At 36.2% G+C, this 20129-nt stretch overlaps 1 protein-coding gene across 6 annotated transcripts in view; it reads left to right on the top strand.

Moving 5' to 3' along the window:
• The window catches only part of RIC1 (RIC1 homolog, RAB6A GEF complex partner 1), a 136573-nt gene that overhangs the window by 67432 nt on the left and 49012 nt on the right, over positions 1-20129 (top strand). For 3 of the 6 annotated variants that reach the window (XM_004279111.3, XM_033404407.2, XM_033404408.2), the window contains 3 exons: positions 14551-14658; positions 19238-19380; positions 19687-19823. In XM_004279111.3, coding sequence (XP_004279159.1) covers positions 14551-14658; positions 19238-19380; positions 19687-19823 — 388 coding nt within the window. Of the gene's footprint in view, positions 1-10125; positions 10288-14550; positions 14659-19237; positions 19381-19686; positions 19824-20129 lie in introns of those variants that run through there. The other 3 variants (XM_033404410.2, XM_033404409.2, XM_033404406.2) reach the window with 3 other exon arrangements.

Here is a 20129-nt window from a genome sequence, read left to right as displayed (position 1 = left end):
TACTTCCTGGAATATTATTTCAGAAAGATCATATCAGTAAATTTTTTTATTTCTAATTTTTTTATTGTGGTAAAATACACAATGTAACATTTATCATCATAATGTTTTAAAGTATAGTTATATAGTTGGCCCTTTAACAACACAGGTTTGAACTGTGCAGGTCCACTTATACATGGATTTTTTTCAGTAAATATGTACTGCAGGATTCTTGGTTGGTTGAATCCAAGGATACAGAGCCACATATATGGAGGGCCAACTGTAAAGTTATGCACAGATTTTCAAGTGCATGGAGGTCTGCATCCCTAACCCACAGGTTGTTCAAGGTTTAACTGTACTTCATGTAAGTGAAACCATATGGTATTTATCTTTTGTGACTCACTTATTTCACTTAGCATAATGTCCTCAAGTTTCATTCATTTTGTAGCATATGTTAGACTTTCCTTCCTTTTAAAGGTTGAATAATATTCCACTGTATGTATATACCACATTCTATTGTGAATAATGCTGCTATGAACATGGGTATTCCAATGTCTCTTTGAGACCCTGATTTCAGTTCCTTTGGGTATATACCCCAAAGTAGAATTGCTGTATCTTACGGTAATTCTCTTTTTAATTTTTTTGAGGAACTGCCATACTATTATCCTCAGGGGCTGTACCATTTTCTGTACTTAGTGCACAAGGACTCTAATTTCTCTACATTTTGCCAACACTTATTGTTATATATGTATTTTTATAGTAACTTGTAGGTGTGAGGTGGTATCTCACTTTAGTTTTGATTTGTATTTCCCTAATGATTAGTGATGTTAGGTACTCTTCTAATGTGCTTATTGGCCGATTGTGTATCATTGGAGAAATGTCTGTTTTGAGTCCTCTGCCCCTTTTTGAATCAGGTTGTTTTGGTTTTTTGCTGTTGAGTTTTAGGAGTTCTATATATATTCAGGGTATTAATTCCTTATCTCATAAACTTCTGTTGCTCTCCAGTCCCCACAAAATAAAGTCCAAGAGATCTGGCTTGGCATTTAGAACTTACTTTTCCCCTATCTCTAGCACACTGAACCCACACTTCCTATGTATTTTAATTCTGTTCATTTGCTATTTGCTTTACTTAGTATGCCTTCACCGCTATCTTTTTTTATGTAAGAAAGCTATCTCACTTGGTTTTCAAGCTCAGGTCAAATGTTTATAAAGCTTGACCTCAACTCTCCTATCTTCCCTTGTACCCAAGAAATAGCTGATCCCTCATGTATCATCCCATGGCACTTAAAAAAATTTACACTGGTAGTCCATGAATTTATTCTTATAAAAACAAACAAGTACTATGTTGAGGTATGTTCCTGCTGTGCCTGCTTTCTGGAGAGTTTTTATTATAAATGGATGTTGAATTTTATCAAAAGCTTTTTCTGCATCTATTGACATGATCTGTGGTTTTTATTCTTCAGTTCATTAATGTGATGTATCACATTGATTGATTTGTGGATATTGAAAAATCCTTGCATCTGTGGAATAAATCCCACTTGATCATGTTGTATGATCCTTTTAATGTATTGTTGGATTTGGTTTGCTAGTATTTTGTTGAGGATTTTTGCATCTGTGTTCATCAATGATATTGGCCTGTAATTTTCCTTTCGTGTGATGTCTTTGTCTGGTTTTGGTATCAGGGCGATGGTGGCCTCATAGAGTGCGTTTGGAAGTGTTCCTTCCTCTGCAATTTCTTGGAATAGTTTCAGAAGGATAGGTGTTAACTCTTCTCTAAATGTTTGGTAGAATTCACCTGTGAAGCCATCTGGTCCTGGAAGTTCATTTTTGGGGAGTTTTTAAATTACTGATTCAGTTTCAGTACTGGTGATTGGTCTGTTCATATTTTCTATTTCTTCTTGATTCAGTCTTGAGTGATTACACCTTTCTAAGAATTTGGCCATTTTTTCTAGGTTGTCCATTTTATTGGCATATAGTTGTTTGTAGTAGTCTCTTATTATCCTTTGTATTTCTGTGGTGTTGGTTGTAACTTCTCCTTTTTCATTCCTGATTTTATTGATTTGGGACCTATATTACAAACCAACAGCTAATATCATCCTCACCGGTGAAAAAGCTGAAAGCATTTCCTCTAAGACCAGGAACAAGACAAGGGTGCCCACAATTGCCACTTTTATTCAACATAGTATTGGAAGTCCTAGCCACGTCAATCAGAGAAGAAAAAGAAATAAAAGGAATGCAAATTGGAAAAGAAGTAGAGCTGTCACTGTTGGCAGGTGATATGATGCTATACGTAGAAAATCCTAAAGATGCCACCAGAAGACTACCAGAGCTCATCAGTGAGTTCGGTAAGGTTGCAGGACAGAAAAGTAATATACAGAAATCTGTTGCATTTCTATACGCTAACAATGAACTATCAGAGAAATTAAGGAAACAATCTGATTTACTGTCACATCAAAATGAACAAAATACCTAGAAATAAACCTACCTAAGGAGGCAAAAGACCTGTAGTCAGAAAACTGTAAGATACTGATGAAAGAAATCGAAGATGACTCAGATGGAAAGATATACCATGTTCTTGGATTGGAATAATCAATATTGTTAAAATGACCATACTACCCAAGGCAATCTACAGATTCAATTCAATCCCTATCAGAATACCAATGGCATTTTCCACAAAAGCAGAACAAATAATTTTAAAATTTGTATGGAAACGCAGAAGACTCCAAATAGCTAAAACAATCTAGAGAAGGAAGAACAAAGCTGGAAGAATCACATTCCCTGTCTTCAGACTATACTACAAAGCTACAGTAATCAAAACAGTATGGTACTGGCACAAAAACAGACACATAGATCAGTGGAACAGGATAGAGAGCCCAGAAATAAATCCACACACTTATACTCAATTAACCTGACAAAGGAGGCAAGAATATACAATGGAGAAAAGACATTCTCTTCAGTAAGTGGTGCTGGGTAAGCTGGACAGCTGCATGTTAAAGAATGAAATTAGAACATTCTCCAACACCATATATAAAAATAAACTCAAAATGGATCAAAGACCTAAATGTAAGACTGTATACTATAAAAGTCCTAGAGGAAAACGTAGGCAGAACACTCTGACATAAATCACAGCAATATTTTTTTGGATCTGTTTCCTAAAGCAAAGGAAACAAAAGCAAAAATAAACAAATGGGACCTAATTAAACCTAAAAGCTTCTGCACAGCAAGGTGCAGGAGTAAAGACATAGACGTAAAGAATGGACTTGAGGACATGGGGAGGGAGAAGGGTAAGCTGGGACGAAGTGAGAGAGTGACATGGACATACATATACTACCAAATGTAAAATAGATAGCTAGTGGGAAGCAGCCACATAGCACAGGGAGATCAGCTCAGTACTTTGTGACCACCTAGATGGGTGGGATAGGGAGGGCGGGAGGGAGATGCAAGAGGGAGGAGATATGGGGATATATGTTTATGTATATCTGATTCACTTTGTTATAAAGCAGAAACTAACACACCATTGTAAAGCAATTATACTCCAATAAGGATGTTAAAAAAAATAAAAGCTTTCTGCACAGCAAGGGAAACCATTGACAAAACAAAAAGACAACCTACTGAATGGGAGAAAATATTTGCAAGCAATATGACCGATAAGGGATTAATATTCAACATACATTAACAGCTCATATAACTCAACATCAATAAAACAAACAACCCAATTAAAAAACGGGCAGAAGATCTGAATAGACATTTTTCTGAAGAGGAAATGCAGATGATCAATGGGCACATGTAAAGAGGCTCAACATTGCTAATTATCAGGGAAATGCAAATCAGAACCACAATGAGATATCACCTCACGCCTGTCAGAATGGCCATCCTAAAAAAGAACATGAATAACAAGTCTTGTCAAGGATGTGGAGAAAAGGGAAGTCTCGTGCATTGTTGGTGTGACTGTAAATCAGTGGAGTCACTGTGGAAAACCATATTTTTAGTCAAAAGACTAAAAATAGAACTACCATATGACTTAGCAATTCTACTCCTGGGTATATGTCAAAAAAACCCTAAAAACACTAATTTGAACAGATACATGCACCCCAGTATTCCTAGCAGCATTATTTGCAATTGTCAAGATATGGAAGCAATCTAAGTGTCTATCAACAGATGAATGGATAAAGAAGAAGTGGTGTATATATATATACAATGGAATACTACTCAGCCATAAAAAGGAATGAAATTTTGCCATTTGCAGCACCACGGATGGACTTGGAGGGCATTATGCTAAGTGAAATAAGCCAGACAGAGAAAGACAAATACTGTATATCACTTCTATGTGGAATCTAAAAAATATAACAAACGAGTGAATATAACAAAAGAGAAGTAGACTCACAGATACAGAGAACAAGCTAGTGGTTACCATTAAGGGGAGAGGCAATACAGGGGTGAGAGAGTAGTAGATACAAACTATTGAGTGTAAGATAGGCTGCAAGGATGTATTGTACAACACAGGGGATGTATCCAATATTTTGTAACAACTGTAAATAGAGTGTAACCTTTAAAAATTGTATTAAAAAGCACACAGATAATGAGAGACATACAAAAAGTAAAAAGTGAAATTGGGAACCTTGTCTGCTTTTTCAGATTCCAGTCTCATTTCACTCTCCAGTTAGCTTTATATCTTTTGAGTAAATAAATACCTAAGAGTTGAGTTGCTGGGGCATATCACATGTCTAGTGATTTTAGGTTGGATCATGGGCATTGTATTAGATATCAAATGTCAGATTTTCATTCTTTTGCTTTAAAGAATGTTGAGTTTTGTTTTGGATGGCAGTTAAGTTGGAGAGCTTCTTGATCCTTTTGAAGCTTGTTTATGTATTTTTAGGGTAGGTTCAACCTTTACTGTAGACTAGCTTAGCGCTTCTGAGCTCTCTGCTAATGTCCTGAGTCTTTAATGAGGTCTCTTTTATGTGGTCAGAACTGGAATGTCTCTCAGCCCTATATGAACGGTACAGCTTAAAACTCTGGTAGTGATTCTTTGGCTGACCTTGTGGGGTTTCACCATATATATGCATAGCTTAGTATTCAGCAAGACTTAAGGGGAATCCCTTAAGCTCTAGGTTTCTAGAGCTCTTTCTTTGTATCTCTCACCTGTCTTGTACTCTGTTCCACAAATAGCTGCTTCTGCTTCCCTGAACTTTAATCTTTTTCTCCTCAGCTTAACAAGACTGCCATATTATGCTTGTGTCTTCCCACCATACATGGTAGTCTAGAAAGTGACTTCTATCAGAAAACCTTGTTTGTCTCCCTTCACTCAGGATTATAGCCCTGTTCTGCCTGTTATGCAGTGTCTGAATATGGTTGTTTTATATATTTTGACCAGTTATTTTTTTTATTGTTTCTGGAGGGCTAATTTGGCACCAGTTTGCTGTTAGTATAATAATAACGTGACTGATGACCACCTATGTGTCCATCAGTCAGCTTGAACAATTTTCAGTCTTTTTTCACTGAGTATGTTTTAGCACATTCAAGATATCATCATTTTATTTCATGCCCAAATACTTTCATTATTGATATTCTGGTAACAATTAGGTTAACTGAAAATGATGAAACAGGAGGTATGGAGTTTGATGAAAGAAACCATCCTGAGCCTTTCCAGAACTATGGTTGGAGAACCAAAGCCTTTTGGTCCAGAATTCACCTAGGATTGCCAGAACTTCCTGGATCAAGCCTAATACATTCCAGAATCATTTTAAAATTTGATAACCTGAGTTGTAAGAGAGTAGATCTTGAAAGTTCTTATCACAAGGGGAAAAAAATTGTAACCATGAGGTGTTGGATGTTAACTAATCTTATTGTGGTAATCATTTTACAGTGTATACATATTGCAAATCATTTTGTTGTGCACCTTAAATTCATACAGTGTTCTATGTCAATTACACCTCAAGAAACTGGAAAAAAAATGTGAAAATCTGGAATGAGATTTTTTTCCATCATCATCAAACACTTATTGTATGCTTTACTATCATTTGTAAGGCACTAGCTATTCTGTTGCTGAAAAGGTATAAGATGCTAATGAAGAGAGACATATTTAAAATTAATGGCAATATGCAATGGCAAATGCCAAGTGAATGAACATCCCTAAAGGTGTTAGTAGCATTTCAGGGGAAAAGTCTTGAGTTGTCAGGGAAAGGTTTGTAGATAAGGAGATTTGAGCTATACTTGGAAGGAAAGATAGGCCTTAGGGTAAGTAATGTTGCTAGGAAAAACACTGTGTAGTTAGCTATACTTCTGAAATTCCTATCCGATGTCCCTGGGTCGTTTGCTGCCCACCCCACCCCCAGCACCACCAAATCCATCAGGTTATCTGCTATGTTACTGTTTTCTTTAGCTGGCACTTAAAGTATTTGAGATGTCCTGCACACTAGACTTTGTTGAAATCAATGCCTGTTGAATTTAATTGCATAGTGACAGTTTTCTGTATCATCTTGTTTAGCCCTCCAAAGCATACTTGACATATATATTAAAGGCAGTTTTTTCTCTTTTTTTTTTTTTTTTTTGCGGTACGCGGGCCTCTCACTGTTGTGGCCTCTCCCATTGCGGAGCCCAGGCTCCGGACGCGCAGGCTCAGCGGCCATGGCTCACGGGCCTAGCCGCTCCGCGGCATGTGGGATCTTCCCAGACTGGGGCGCGAACCTGTGTCCCCTGCATCGGCAGGCAGACTTTCAACCACTGCGCCACCAGGGAAGCCCATTTTTTTCTCTTTTAAGATTTCTTTGTAATTTTTATGATACGTTTTTGAGTACTGTAGTTTGCTTTTTATTTTTATCAATTTAGTGGGAAACTGCTCCCTCCTCAAGGCTATGGGAAGTTTGACTAGTAGTTGACCTACTCCTCATTTCATTTCTCATTGCCCTTTGGGGGCTGTTCATTGACATGAATGCATTGCATTCATTAGAATGGAAAGCTAGGAAACTTTATTTAAAAAATAAATTTATTTTTATTTTTGGCTGTGTTGGGTCTTCATTGCTGTGCGTGGCTTTCTCTACTTAACGGCGAGCGGGGGCTACTACTCTTTGTTGCAGTGCACGGGCTTCTCATTGTGGTGTCTTCTCTTGTTGTAGAGCATGGGCTCTAGGCGCGTGGGCTTCAGTAGTTGTGGCATGCGGGCTCAGTAGTCATGGCTCTCGGGCTCTAGAGCGGAGGCTCAGTAGTTGTGGCGCACAGGCTTAGTTGCTCTGCGGCATACGGGATCTTCCCAGACCAGGGCTTGAACCCGTGCTCCCTCTGTTGGCAGGTGGATTTTTAACCACTGGCACCACCAGGGAAGCCTGGAAACTGCTTTTAATTCATGAAAAATACATCAGTAAAGCAAAACTCTTAAACTGGCTTAATTTCATTTTCCCTACTTTCTTACGATATTGGACTTAATATTACTACCTCTGATAAATATACAGCAGTTTAGAGATGTGGAGAAGAGAATTTGAAGAGCATTTGAAATTAGAGCCACGTGGGTTTCAGTCTGGGCTCTACATTTTATAGGCAATAACTTTGGAAAAGCTGCTTGTTCAGTTACTTTCTGTGTGTTTGTGCATCTATAAAATGAGAACAATGAGTTAGTACGTTCTTAGTAAGTTGCAGTTGTTGTTGTCTAGGTTGCCTTTTGAATTATTAAACATAATCTGCTTCCACTGGATATTTAAGACAATTTGTGTGTGTTCAGGAAAGAAGGAAATTCAAGTTCACTAAATATATGGATTCTCTTATAATCCATTTGTTTCTCTAAGGTCAGTAGTAATGTCCCCCCTTTCATTTCTGATTTTAGTGAGTTGAGTCTTCCTTTCTTTTTTCCTTAGGTTTTTCAATTTTGTTGTTGTTTTCAAAGAACTACCTTTGCTTTGCTTGATTTTCTCTATTGTTTTCCCATTCTCTGTTTTTTGTTCATATCCGCTCCAGTCTTCATTATATCCTTCCTTCTGCTAGTTTTGAGTTAAGTTTGCTCTTTTTCTAGATCCTTTTAAGGTGGAAAGTTAGGTTATGGATTTGAGATTTTTCTTCTTTTTTGGTGCAAGCATTTTAGCTGTAAATTTTCCTCTGATCACTGCATTCACTGCCTCCTATGGTGTTGTGTTTTCATTTTCATTAGTCTCAAAGTATTTTCTAATTTTCCTTTTGGTCTTTTCTTTGACCTATTGGCTGTCTCAGAGGTGTTGTTTAATTTCCACATACTTGTGAATTTTCTAGTTTTCCTTCTGTGATTGCTATCTAGTTTCATTTCATTGTGGTCAGAGAAGATAATTTCAACCTTTTTAAATTTATTGAGGCATTTTGGTGGCCTAACATGTTCTATCCTAGAGAATGTTTCATGTACATTTGCGAAGGAATGTGTATTCTGCTGTTACTGGGTAGAGTTTGGTATACATCTTAGGTCTGAGTGGTTTATAATGTTCAGATTCTCTGTTTCCCTACTAATCTTCTGTGTAGTTGTTCTTTGCATTATTGAAAGTGCGGTATTGTCCATTCGTTACTTTAGAACTATTGTCTAGTCGTTACTTTAGAACTTTTTCTCCCTTCAGTTGCTTCAGTATTTGCTTCATGTGTTTTGGGGCTCTGTTGTTCCATGTGTTATCTGTTTATAATTGTTATATCTTCTTGCTGGATTGACACTTTCATCAATATATAATGTCCTTTATCTCTTTTAACAATTTTTGATTTAAAGTATTTTGTCAAATATGACTGTAACCACTAAGCTCTTAGTTATACAATTTGCATGGAGTATCATTTTTCATCCTTTCACTTTCAACTTTTTTGTTTCTTTTGATCTAAATTGAGTTTCTTATAGAAAACTTAGAAATGGAATCATATGTTTTTTTAATCTATTCTGACAATGTGTCTTTTAATTGAAGTGTTTAATCTATTTACATTTAAAATAATTGCTGATAAGGAAGAACTTCTGCCATTTTGCTATTTGTTCTCTGTGTGTCGTATCTTTTTTGTTCCTCAGTTCCTTCATTACTGTCTTCTTTTGTGTTTAATTTTGATTCCTTTTTCATTTCCTTTTCTCTGTATATTTCAGGTTTCTTTAGTGGTTATCTTGGGATTACGTAGTATCTTACACTTACAACAACCTAGATTGAATTAATAACAACTTGGTTTCAGTAACGAAACTATATTCCTCTACATCTTCATCCTTCCCCTTTTATGTTCTTATTGTCACACATTACATCATTATACATTGTGTGCCCATAATGTAGATTTAGAATTATCTTTTCATTCATTAGTCTTTAAAATCATATAGTTAAAAAGGTGGATTTCCAAATCAAAAATACAATATTGCTGGCTTTATATTCACCTATGTAGTTACCTTTACTGATGTTCTTTATTTTTTTCATATGGCTCTGGATTACTGTTTAGTGATCTCTCATTTCAGCCTGAAGGACTCCCTTTAGTGTTTCTTGTAGTTCAGATCTGCTTGTGACAAAATCCCTCAACTTTTGTTTATCTGAACATCTCTTAATTTCTCCTTTATTTTTGAAGGATAGTTTTTCTAGTTAAAGAATTCTTAGTTAGCTTTTTTTCGTCTTCCAGCATTTGCATTGTCATCCCACTGCCCCTGTCCTCCATGGTTTCTGATGAGAAACTGGCTGCTAATGTTATTGAGGATCCCTTGTATATGATGCGTCACTTCTCTTGTTGCTTTCAAGGTTCTCTTTGTCTTTCAGTAGTTTGAATACGATGTGTCTTGTATGGATCTTTTTGAATTTATCCTTCTTGGGAGTTTGCTAAGCTTCTTGGATGGTTAGATTGATGTTTCTGTTAGATTTGGGACATTTTCAACCATTATTTCTTCAAATATTCTTCCTGCCTCTTCCTCTTGCCTTGCCTTTGGGACTCCCATTATATTTATGTTGGTATGTATGGTGGTATCCCACAGTCTCTTAAGCTGTGTTCATTTTTCTTCATTGTTTTTTCTTCCTGCTCCTCAGACTACATAGTTAATAAAATCACTCATGAATAATAATCACAAACTATTAATTTGTTGGGTTTTATTGGACCACAGTCTAACAACTCTCAGTTATTTGATGTGGTATACAGTTGACCCTTGAACAACATGGGTTTGAACTGTGCAGCTCTGCTTATGCACGTTTTTTTTTTTAGTAAACGCAAATAGTACAACATGATGCACGGTTGGTAGAATCTGTGAACGCAGAACCACAGATAAAGAGGACTGACTGTGGGACTTGAGCATCAGCGGATTTTGGTATGCATGGTGGGTCCTGAAAACAGTCCCCTGCACACACCAAGGGACAGCTGTACTGTGTAAGTCAGCATAGGCTAAGTCCCTGCGGTAGAGGATAAAAGCAGAGCATTGTGTACCAAGTGTTGGCTCTTTAAAGTCTCTGCCCAGAAATGACCCAAGTCACTTCCCCTTGTGTTTCATAGGCCAAAGTAAGTCACATGGCCATACCTAATTTTAAGTGGTGAGGAAAGCACAGTTCTCTCTGTACCCCAGAATGAAGAATATATTATGTTTCAATAGCTTGAATGACAACCAGGTATGCATACAATGTGATTGTATGTATCGGTTTCTGAGAAGTCTCTGTTAATGACCGGGAACTATAATTCTCAATATGCTTTTATCATATCCCTTCAGAAAAGATTATGATAAAATTGTCTGAAAAGACATTTCTACTGCCACTGCTAGTAGATGCCTTTGTGTACTCTTATTAACAGTCTCCTAATTAATTTACACACTACTCCCTCCCCACTCTATCACCAGTCCATTCTTTAGCATTCATTGTAATATTTCTTTGTGTACACAAAGGTTATTATTAGTCTCTTTAACTCTGCTAGTTTTCAGTTTAACTCCTTCACCTTACTAGCTCTGTGACCATAAATAAAATTCTTAATAATAAACTGAAGCTTCAGTTTCTTTTCTGGAAAAATACAGATAATAACGCCTGACTCAAAGGATTGTAATCAATCAGTTGACATAATGTGTGCAGAACGTTTTGTACACTCATACTTGGTAACTGCTCAATTTATTGCCTTTTTTCCTCCTGGCATTCAGTGCTCTTCATAGTTTGGCTCTCCCTTCCAAAAATCTGATGCAGTACTCTCAAATTACTGTTGAACTATAAGTAATAATATTTTTGATCAGAAAGTTAGATTTTTTTGTTAATGTAATTTTTAACAGTTTACTGCATTTTAGTATGTTTGGAGGAAGGGGTGGAAATTATACTGTGAAGTTTATCTCCTAATTTTATAATGGAAGTCATTGCGAAGTCAGGATTTACTTAAATTTGCTATAAAATTCTTATCATAATACTTTTAGCTCTAATAAATGATAGTATTTATATAAAGGAAAATAGTTTCCAGTTTCAAGATGGGTAATGAGGTTTCCACCTTTTTCTTGAAAATCACCAACAGAACAAAAAGTTGAAATACTGTTTTCATCTTTAATGAGAGCTGGAGGTATCTCTAACCCATGACCTAAAAATTGGATGAGAAAAAATAAATGACTTAGGAAGAATATCAAACCTGAGAGCCTAACGTTACATATATGATATTGATGAAAAGCAAAACCCTAGAACCCTAGAATGTTTGATCTGCAAAACCCTAGAATGGCTCAGGTACTAGTACCACAGAATATAGGAGTGAACCAGGGGCCATAAATGGGGATTGTTTGAAAAATCTGAATAAGGAATAGGATTTCTATATTCTCACCTCACAGGAGACAGGATGTCTGATTAAACCAGAGGGATTCCAGACACAGAGTAGGGCAAGGATGAGATGCTAAACTAAAGATGGGGATTAAGTGAAAGTTGTTGTACTGAACAGTAGGATGTCAAGCTTTCTTCCGCTGCTTGGCTCCAGACTTCTGGCTTCTGTACTTGATTGAGGGATTCTTCCTAGGGAAATTAAATCACTCCCGATGAATGACCCAACAGCCTCTCATATTGGAAGACCTCAAACAAAAATGCCTACCCTGAGGTCCACCAGTTGACAACCCAACTTGAACACATAGAACTTATAATTAGTTTTTTCTCATTAACCTCTTGAACATGAAGAAAGATGTTATCCATCTTAGGAAAGTTTCTAACGTAAAATAGAGACACACAACAGAAAAAAGGAAACTCAGAGGAAATAGGCAATATAGGGAACAAAAACACTTTGGGGAAATGAAAATTAACCACCTTAAACAGGTATTACCTAATTAAAAAAAAAATTGATGCTATAAGAAAAAAGGGGAGGTGGGTGTGAGAAAGTTCCTGGAATGAAAAGTATGATAGCAGAAATTAAAAATTCAATAAAAGCATTAAAAGAAACATTTGACAGACCCTCCCAGGATATAGAACAGTGGCAGAAGAAATGTCTTCAGACAACTTTATCATAGTCTTTTTTGAGGGGACATTCATTCAAGTGTCATAATAAAATAGAGACATTTCAGACTTGAGAGTTCTAAGTTTACTTCTCATGCACCTTTCCAGAAAGCCCCAAGAATATGTGAACCGAGGAAGATACAGGATCTATAAAATAAAGAGTTCAATGTAGGAAAGAAGCAAAGAAATCATAAGGATGATGACAAAGTAAATATCATGTTGATAGCTGTGCATTAGACTTAGTAGGGCAATGGGCATAAAGAGGGATGCCTCCAAGGGCAGGGGGGAAATGGAAATCATAAGCTATATAGCAGGTTTGACCACATAGAAGATTGTATTGAGAATTGTTTTGTCAGACCTGTTAAGGAGTATGAGATGACTTAGGTATAAGTTTAAAGAAAACCAAGCAGGGCTTCCCTGGTGGCGCAGTGGTTGAGAGTCCGCCTGCCGATGCAGGGGACGTGGGTTCGTGCCCTGGTCCGGGAAGATCCCACATGCCGCGGAGTGGCTAGGCCTGTGAGCCATGACCGCTGAGCCTGCACGTCCGGAGCCTGTGCTCTGCAACGGGAGAAGCCACAACAGTGAGAGGCCCGTGTACTGCAAAAAAAAAAAAAAAAAAAAAAAAGAAGAAAACCAAGCAAATGAAAGCATGTGGAAAATTACCAAGTTATTTAAGGAAAGATTACTGAACACTACTTGACCCAGAAGTGAAAAATATTTATGTAATCATCATAATGAAAACAGTTTGGTATAATTATGTTAGGAGGATGGGAAAAAATGGGTAAATGAGAATAAAAAGCTAATGTCTAAAATTAATGATGTTAAAGCAGTGTAAACACGTGGTTTAAAAAATACGCAGGTAAATAGAAGAAGATAACAGCTCAAAGAATTCAAGCTGGTTGCCTCCTCACTGAAAGAAGACTACTTCAGTAGTTATTTTTGTTTGTCATAAGCCTTCTAGCATTGTTTGACTATTTATGTGTATGTATTACTTTGAATAATAACTTTAAAACTAGATGTACATGGAGAACATCTCAGAAAATTCATCACAGTGTCTTGTGTGGTTAGCAATTCAGATATGACTCCTGTAAACTAATAACTCATGATGTCCTTTTAAGGGCTGTCATATCAAACATACCAATTGAACATGAACATGTTTGGTTAAAAATTAGCCAATTAAGCCATTCAGGCACGTAGAAGGAATCAAATATTCCAGGTCATGGCAGTAGCAGAGCAGGATAGTAATAAAGCACCACCAGGTTTCTGTATGGAAAGTAATCTAAAACTAATAAGCATCTAAATAATTTTCTGAGCATCCAGATAATTTTCACAAAGCTAGGAACCTTAACTTGTTAGATTCTTTGCACTTAGTTTTAATAGTATTGACAAATTGGTTTCTAGGATTGTAGGTGATGAGAAGGAAAGATGATGTAGGCAGGCTAATTGTTGCCTAAAGTAAGTGATAGCTGATAGTAAGAGAAGAGACAGATAGCTGTTAAATTCTAGCACAGGCATTGAGAAAGAATGGTCCAATGCCATATGGATATAAAGATTCCAAAACAGCTTTATAGTCCTTTTGAGGGCTTGTATGTGACAGCTCAATTATGTTGGCATTGACCTAGCCACTCTAGTGCAGCCATTTAGTGCCAAGGAGTTTTCGAATTTACCCATTTTGCCACTTAATGTAAAACATCTCCTAATTGCATCCCTGAATCTGACCTTAAGTCTGATACATACCTAAAGGATAGGAATCAAGAATGAGGTGTGGAGCAAGGGAAGATGAAGTGACGATTTGATCACTTCGGACATGCACTGTATAATAGAATGGTATATAAGTTTCGTAGTTGCTCAACTCAGAAAGGGCTGTCAGTCATTTTAAATGTCTGTTGGTTCCCTTGAGAATTAACTTCTGTCTTTACTGTTTTTTTCCCTAAGATTCTTTGCTCCTCTCTCTCTTCTCCCTCCATTCCCACTCCCCCCAATATAAGTTACACTGGTCAGACACATTTATTTCTAATTGATAAATAGATATGTCTGCTATAGTGGAATTTAAGTATGTTTTTCATTTGAGAATCTAAAGGATGAACACCTGATTTTTACGTTTGATTGTGTTACTTTATTTGATTGGCTATTAGTCACAGAGTGGAGGAGAATTCAGTATCTTTCTCTTTAATCCTGTGTATTTGCTTTTTTTTTTTAGAGGAAGTCCACAAGTGAAGGGGACACCCCATTTTAAGGAAGAACAGTGTGCTCCAGCATTAAATTTAGAGATGAGGAAAATATTGGATTTGCAAGCACCCATCATGAGGTACAGTACTTTGGTTAAATTTAGCATTTTGTGATGACAATATACAGTGTAGTTTGTTAATCGCATGAGCAGTAAGAAAGTTGATTTTATTTTTCATTGAGGATCATTTTTTTTAGTCCTAAATATTCTTGATTAGCCCTTATAAAAATGTAAAATTTTACAAATGGTACATTATTATACTTAAATTACTGTAATAAAGCCCACAATTTGGGTATACCAACTGTAATTTTATTTAGAAATTTATATTTTTTGATAAGATCTAGAATTGTTTGAATGGTATAACATAGTACATGTTACTTAAAAAGATACTCATATGCATTTGTAAAAACATTGAGGGCACTTTCTCTTTTCTTTTCTTTTTTTTTTTGCGGTACGCGGGCCTCTCACTGTTGTGGCCTCCCCCATTGCGGAGCACAGGCTCCGGACGCACAGGCTCAGCAGCCATGGCTCATGGGCCCAGCCGCTCCGCCCCATGTGGGATCTTCCCGGACCGGGGCACAAACCTGTCCCTTGCATTGACAGGCGGACTCTCAACCACTGGGCCAACATGGAAGCCCGAGGGCACTTTTTCTTGAAAAAACTCCCCAAATACGTTGTTGGGTTAAGAAAAGTGAGGTATACTGTACATAAAAATGCTACTATTTTATTTTAAAGCGAGCTGGTGGTGGTAGTTTATGTGTTGTTCTGGAAGAATACGTAAGAAACTGGGCATGAGAACTGAGTGGCTGGGGGGACAGTTTTGGAAAAAAGACTTTTTACTATGTAGTCTTATTAAGTGTTGACCTATACAATATGGATACAATACGTGAATATATTAAACTATATGAATGTAATACATATGTTTCTTAAATTCTTCTGATTCACAGTTCTAACTAAAGGCTTCCTTCATCATTTCTCTTGTTAGAATACAGTACAGATACTAGAACATGTTAAATAGAATTGTATACAAGTGGCTGGCTATTGCCTTGTTTAATCTATCTTTTTTTTACTTTAAGTCTCCTCAGAGAAAAAGAATGCCTTTTTGTTGTTGTTTTTATTTGTTTAAATGTGATCAGGGCTACAGGAGATTGAGTTCAGGTTACTCTTTATCTCAGATTTTATTTCAGAATAGAGATCCTTTTCAAGAGTGTAACTTGTGTAAGGAAATTTTGAATGTCTGGGTTCCAAGCTGGATGGAACTGTACAAGCATGGCTTTCTATCTCCACCTGGTGGCAAAAACTGTGTGGTTCATGGATATAGGATAGAAAAAGAGCCTTAAAAAAAAGAATTCCTGCTGTCTTGTACAAGTTTAACTTGTCAGGTGCTAGTTTTTAATCTACTAATTTAGATGATTGGAAATCTCTCATTTTCTCTCAGAACTTCAGTAAAATGATCGCATTTCAGAGCAGTGTTATTATTAGCACCTGTAACATGTACCTCCTGGAAATTTGATTGGAGAATTCCTGTATACTTTTGAATTGAGTGAGGGGGCATGAAACTTGGCCTTTAAACCAACTGTTTTCCCTCCTACTACCAAAAATTAGTCAAATAAAGTTAGGGACAATGATTATGCTGTTGCTTATAGGCATAAGATTGCAAGAGTCTGCCATCTTTTAATTTTTGATTGAAGAAAGAATTGGATTAATGTTAAGCATCTACACCTTGTTATTAATTGAGGGTAGAGAATATATAGAAAGTTTAAAAGTACTGGGACTTCCCGGTGGTGCAGTGGTTAAGAATTTGCCTCCCAATGCGGAGGATGCAGTTTGATCCCTGGTCAGGGAACTAGGTCCCACGTGCATGCCGCAACTAGGAGTTCGCATGCCGCAACTAGGAGTTCGCATGCCACAACTAAGGAGCCCGCCGGCTGCAACTAAGACCTGGCACAACCAAAAATTAATTAATTAATTAAAATTTTTTTTAAAAGAACTGATATAATTTATAATTAAAACTCTTAGTCTATTTCTAACTAATACTAATAAATACTACAGTTTATTATCTTCCTTCTTCCCAGGCACTTAGAAAGACCCATGTAGTATATATAGTATTTAATGTTAATTAGGTATTAAACATATTTACATATTTGAGAATCGGTAATTGTGAATTATTCATTTTATATTAAGAATATTTGATTAATCAGATTCCAAAATCCTATTATTCTCCTCCCCAAATCCTATTATTCTACTTCTAAGATCCTAAATTAAACAACAGCAATAACAAACACCTGTGGTATACCACATAGCTGTTAATAAAGCCCATAGAAGTCAGTGATTGTAGAGGGCATAACTATGCCATAACTAGAGGCATAGTTATGCCTCTCTAAGGGCATAACTTAGAGTATCTTTATGTGTATTTTGTGTGTACTTACACGTAGGGGTGATTTTCAATAAAAGTCAGTACAACATATGAAGACATAGGGTATAAATTATTGGTACAGGGTCCTAACATCCCCCAGGTGGCAAGAATTAATCCTTTAGTTCTTAAATCTTTGTGAGAATGGGAATCCGTGGGGAGAGACCCTTGGGTGACTTGAAACAAGGCCTATTTACTAAACTTCATGGAAATATTCAGTACTTTAACATCTGATATCAGCCTTTAATTGAAAGTTTGTTTACTTTCAATTAAATGGGGAGAATCTATCCTTTTTATAGATTGTTTATCATTTTTGTCACAGTTATTTGTTAATTCCAACGTCAGGATTGTTTATGAGTCTGTTTACATTGATGGATTTTTCTCGACTCTGGGTCACATTTTCCTGTTTATTCAGACATCTGGTCATTTTTAATCACAGTACTGTGGATGATGATGATGTAGAGATTCTGAATTCTGTTAACTTTGTCAGAGAAGTGTTGAGTTTTGCCTAGAAGGCAATTAAATTACTGGAGGGTAACCTTGATCTTGTTCCTAATCGTCATATGCAGTGATTCTTCCAGGGAGATACAAGCTGGGGAGAGGGAGAATGTGGTTTGAAAAAACCGAGGCTGACTCCTGCTGAATGAAAACCACTGGTAAACCAGTGACTCCTCCACTAAATTGCCTCTCTTATATCAGGTCTAAAACAAAGTTTTTATATTCTAGCCACCACATGCTACACATAAATTTTACCACTAAAATATAAATTTGAAATAAAAGAATATATAATATTTTAAAAGGTGAACTTTCATTAAACTGGGAATTGTAGTTGACTGCAAATGCTCTGAAGTTCAAGAGATGGAGCTCAGTAAGGGGACATGTTATTCTTATCTTTTTTAATATTTTTATAGTTGGGAAGAAAGTACAGTAAATTCTTCATCATCTGAAATATATGGTGGAATAAGTCATTGAACTTAACTTTCCAAAGAATTAAAAGTTAAAGAAAACATTAAAAACGTTCTTTTCACCACTATGGATTAAAATATTTCTGAAATAGACTCTTAACTTCTAAAGTATGAAAGGAAATTTAACAGTACATAATAGAGTATATAAATAGACATTACATTTTTCATTCTTTCTTACACTTAAATTTTCTTTTTTTACAGCATTTGATACTCTTTTGAGTACTCTTTCTTAAGTCCATCTTTTTCCCTTGGCTTTCTTGATACCAGTTTCCACTGGTTCTCTTTCTTTCTCTCTGCCATTATCTTTGTAGCCTCACTTTTGGATTCCCCTTCCCTCTTGACCTTCCTCCCACAAACATTTGGTGCCATATGTAACTAACATTGCCCTAGGGACTTGGCATTATAGGAGTAAACAAGTCAGGCATCTATTGCCGTGCAGTTGTAATTGTTAAATCTCTTTGCAAGTATCAATAAGTGCTGAGATCATACTACATAATTACTTTTCACTACTTAGTCAGCTGAGAGGTCTTCTGCAGGGATAAACTGTATTTTATTCACCTCTGAATCTCCAGCCCAGCATAGTGCCTGTCACAGAGCTCAGGCTTAATTAAATGTTTGTTGAATGGATGCACAATGTGAGATTCTTTGATACCCTAGAAATACTGTGGTCTAGAACTATGCTCTCCACTACAGTAGCCATTAGTCAAATGAAGTGATTTAAATGTAAATTACAGATAAAATAAACAGAATTAAAAATTTAGGTCTTCTGTCACACTAGCCATGTTACAAGTGTATAATCACCACATGTGGCTAATGGCTACTGTGTTGGATAGTACAGATACAGAACATTTCCATTACTGGTGAAAATTCTGTTGGATAGGGTTAGAGGATTGTTACCTCTACACTCCATGTCTCCGGATTGTCATTCTGTCATTAGTTCTTTTCATGGTTTCTCTGTCTCTTTCCTTTCTTGTCAGCTGTCACTTATCCTTCCATCTTCTAATTTGCTGTTTCAGTACGTCTAGTTTTTAAACATAATTCATCAGGTTTGTGACTACAGCAACGCGTGGTCTTTCATTTTTTTCAGAATTTCTGATTCTAGATTGAATTATACATTGATAAAGCTGATATATAGCTAAATTGTAGATAAATGGCAGTTTTGTTAAGTGGTTTTATGATCTTTGCATGAATATTCTCCAGAGCAGTTATACTCATATTCATTGCTTACCCAATATGCTTTTCTTAAAAGGAAATTGATTCTAAATTGCTTACTTCTCTACAGTTTGCAGTCTGTGCTGGAAGATCTCCTGGTTGCTACTTCTGATGGACTTCTTCATCTTATTCACTGGGAAGGAATGACAAATGGGAGGAAAGCTATTAATCTTTGTACAGTACCCTTTTCAGTAGATCTCCAGTCATCTAGAGGTAGTTACACTTTTTTCATGAGACAGAACCAGATGTTTAATATTTTATATAAACTAGTTAGATATTTCTTATGGATGAACATTGGTTTATCTACTTTGGAATTAATTATGCAAGGGAGGAGGGTGTGTGTGAGAGAGAGAGAGAGAGAGAGAGAGAGAGAGTAGGAAGGAGTAGTTCAGTTGTTTAGTGTTGTTAGGTCATTATGTTTGCCCTTTTAACTGTCCTTATATGGTTTGCAAGCAAAAATACAAGAGAATTAATTTACTATATTTATATTCATATTTCATGTACTTTTTTTTTCATCAGCAGGTTCATTCCTGGGCTTTGAAGATGTGCACATTAGAGACATGGAATACTGTGCCACACTTGATGGGTTTGCTGTTGTGTTTAATGATGGTAAAGTTGGATTTATCACACCAGTGTCAAGTAGATTTACTGCAGAGGTATGACTTATTTACTTGGAATGTTTATTTTTTAATTTTGCATTTATTAATTTTAGTCTTTATTAAACCCCTCCCCTATTTTCCTTATTTAAGATTTTTTTAATCAAAACTATACATATAAATAGTGTAAGTAGACAATTCTATTGACATGTTAATGAAAAATGATAGTTCCTTTCCTCCTGCTTGTTCTCTTCATGCCGTTTTCATTCTCAGAGGCAACTACTTTTTATTCCTTCACTGGTGATTTTGCTATTTATCTCCACTACTCTGAGTATTTCCTGTAATTTTTAGTTTTTAGGCTGTGTT

Source organism: Orcinus orca, chromosome 6 (genome assembly GCF_937001465.1).
Source record: "Orcinus orca chromosome 6, mOrcOrc1.1, whole genome shotgun sequence".
Lineage (NCBI taxonomy): Eukaryota > Metazoa > Chordata > Mammalia > Artiodactyla > Delphinidae > Orcinus > Orcinus orca.
This window is presented reverse-complemented; position numbering and strand designations above follow the sequence as displayed.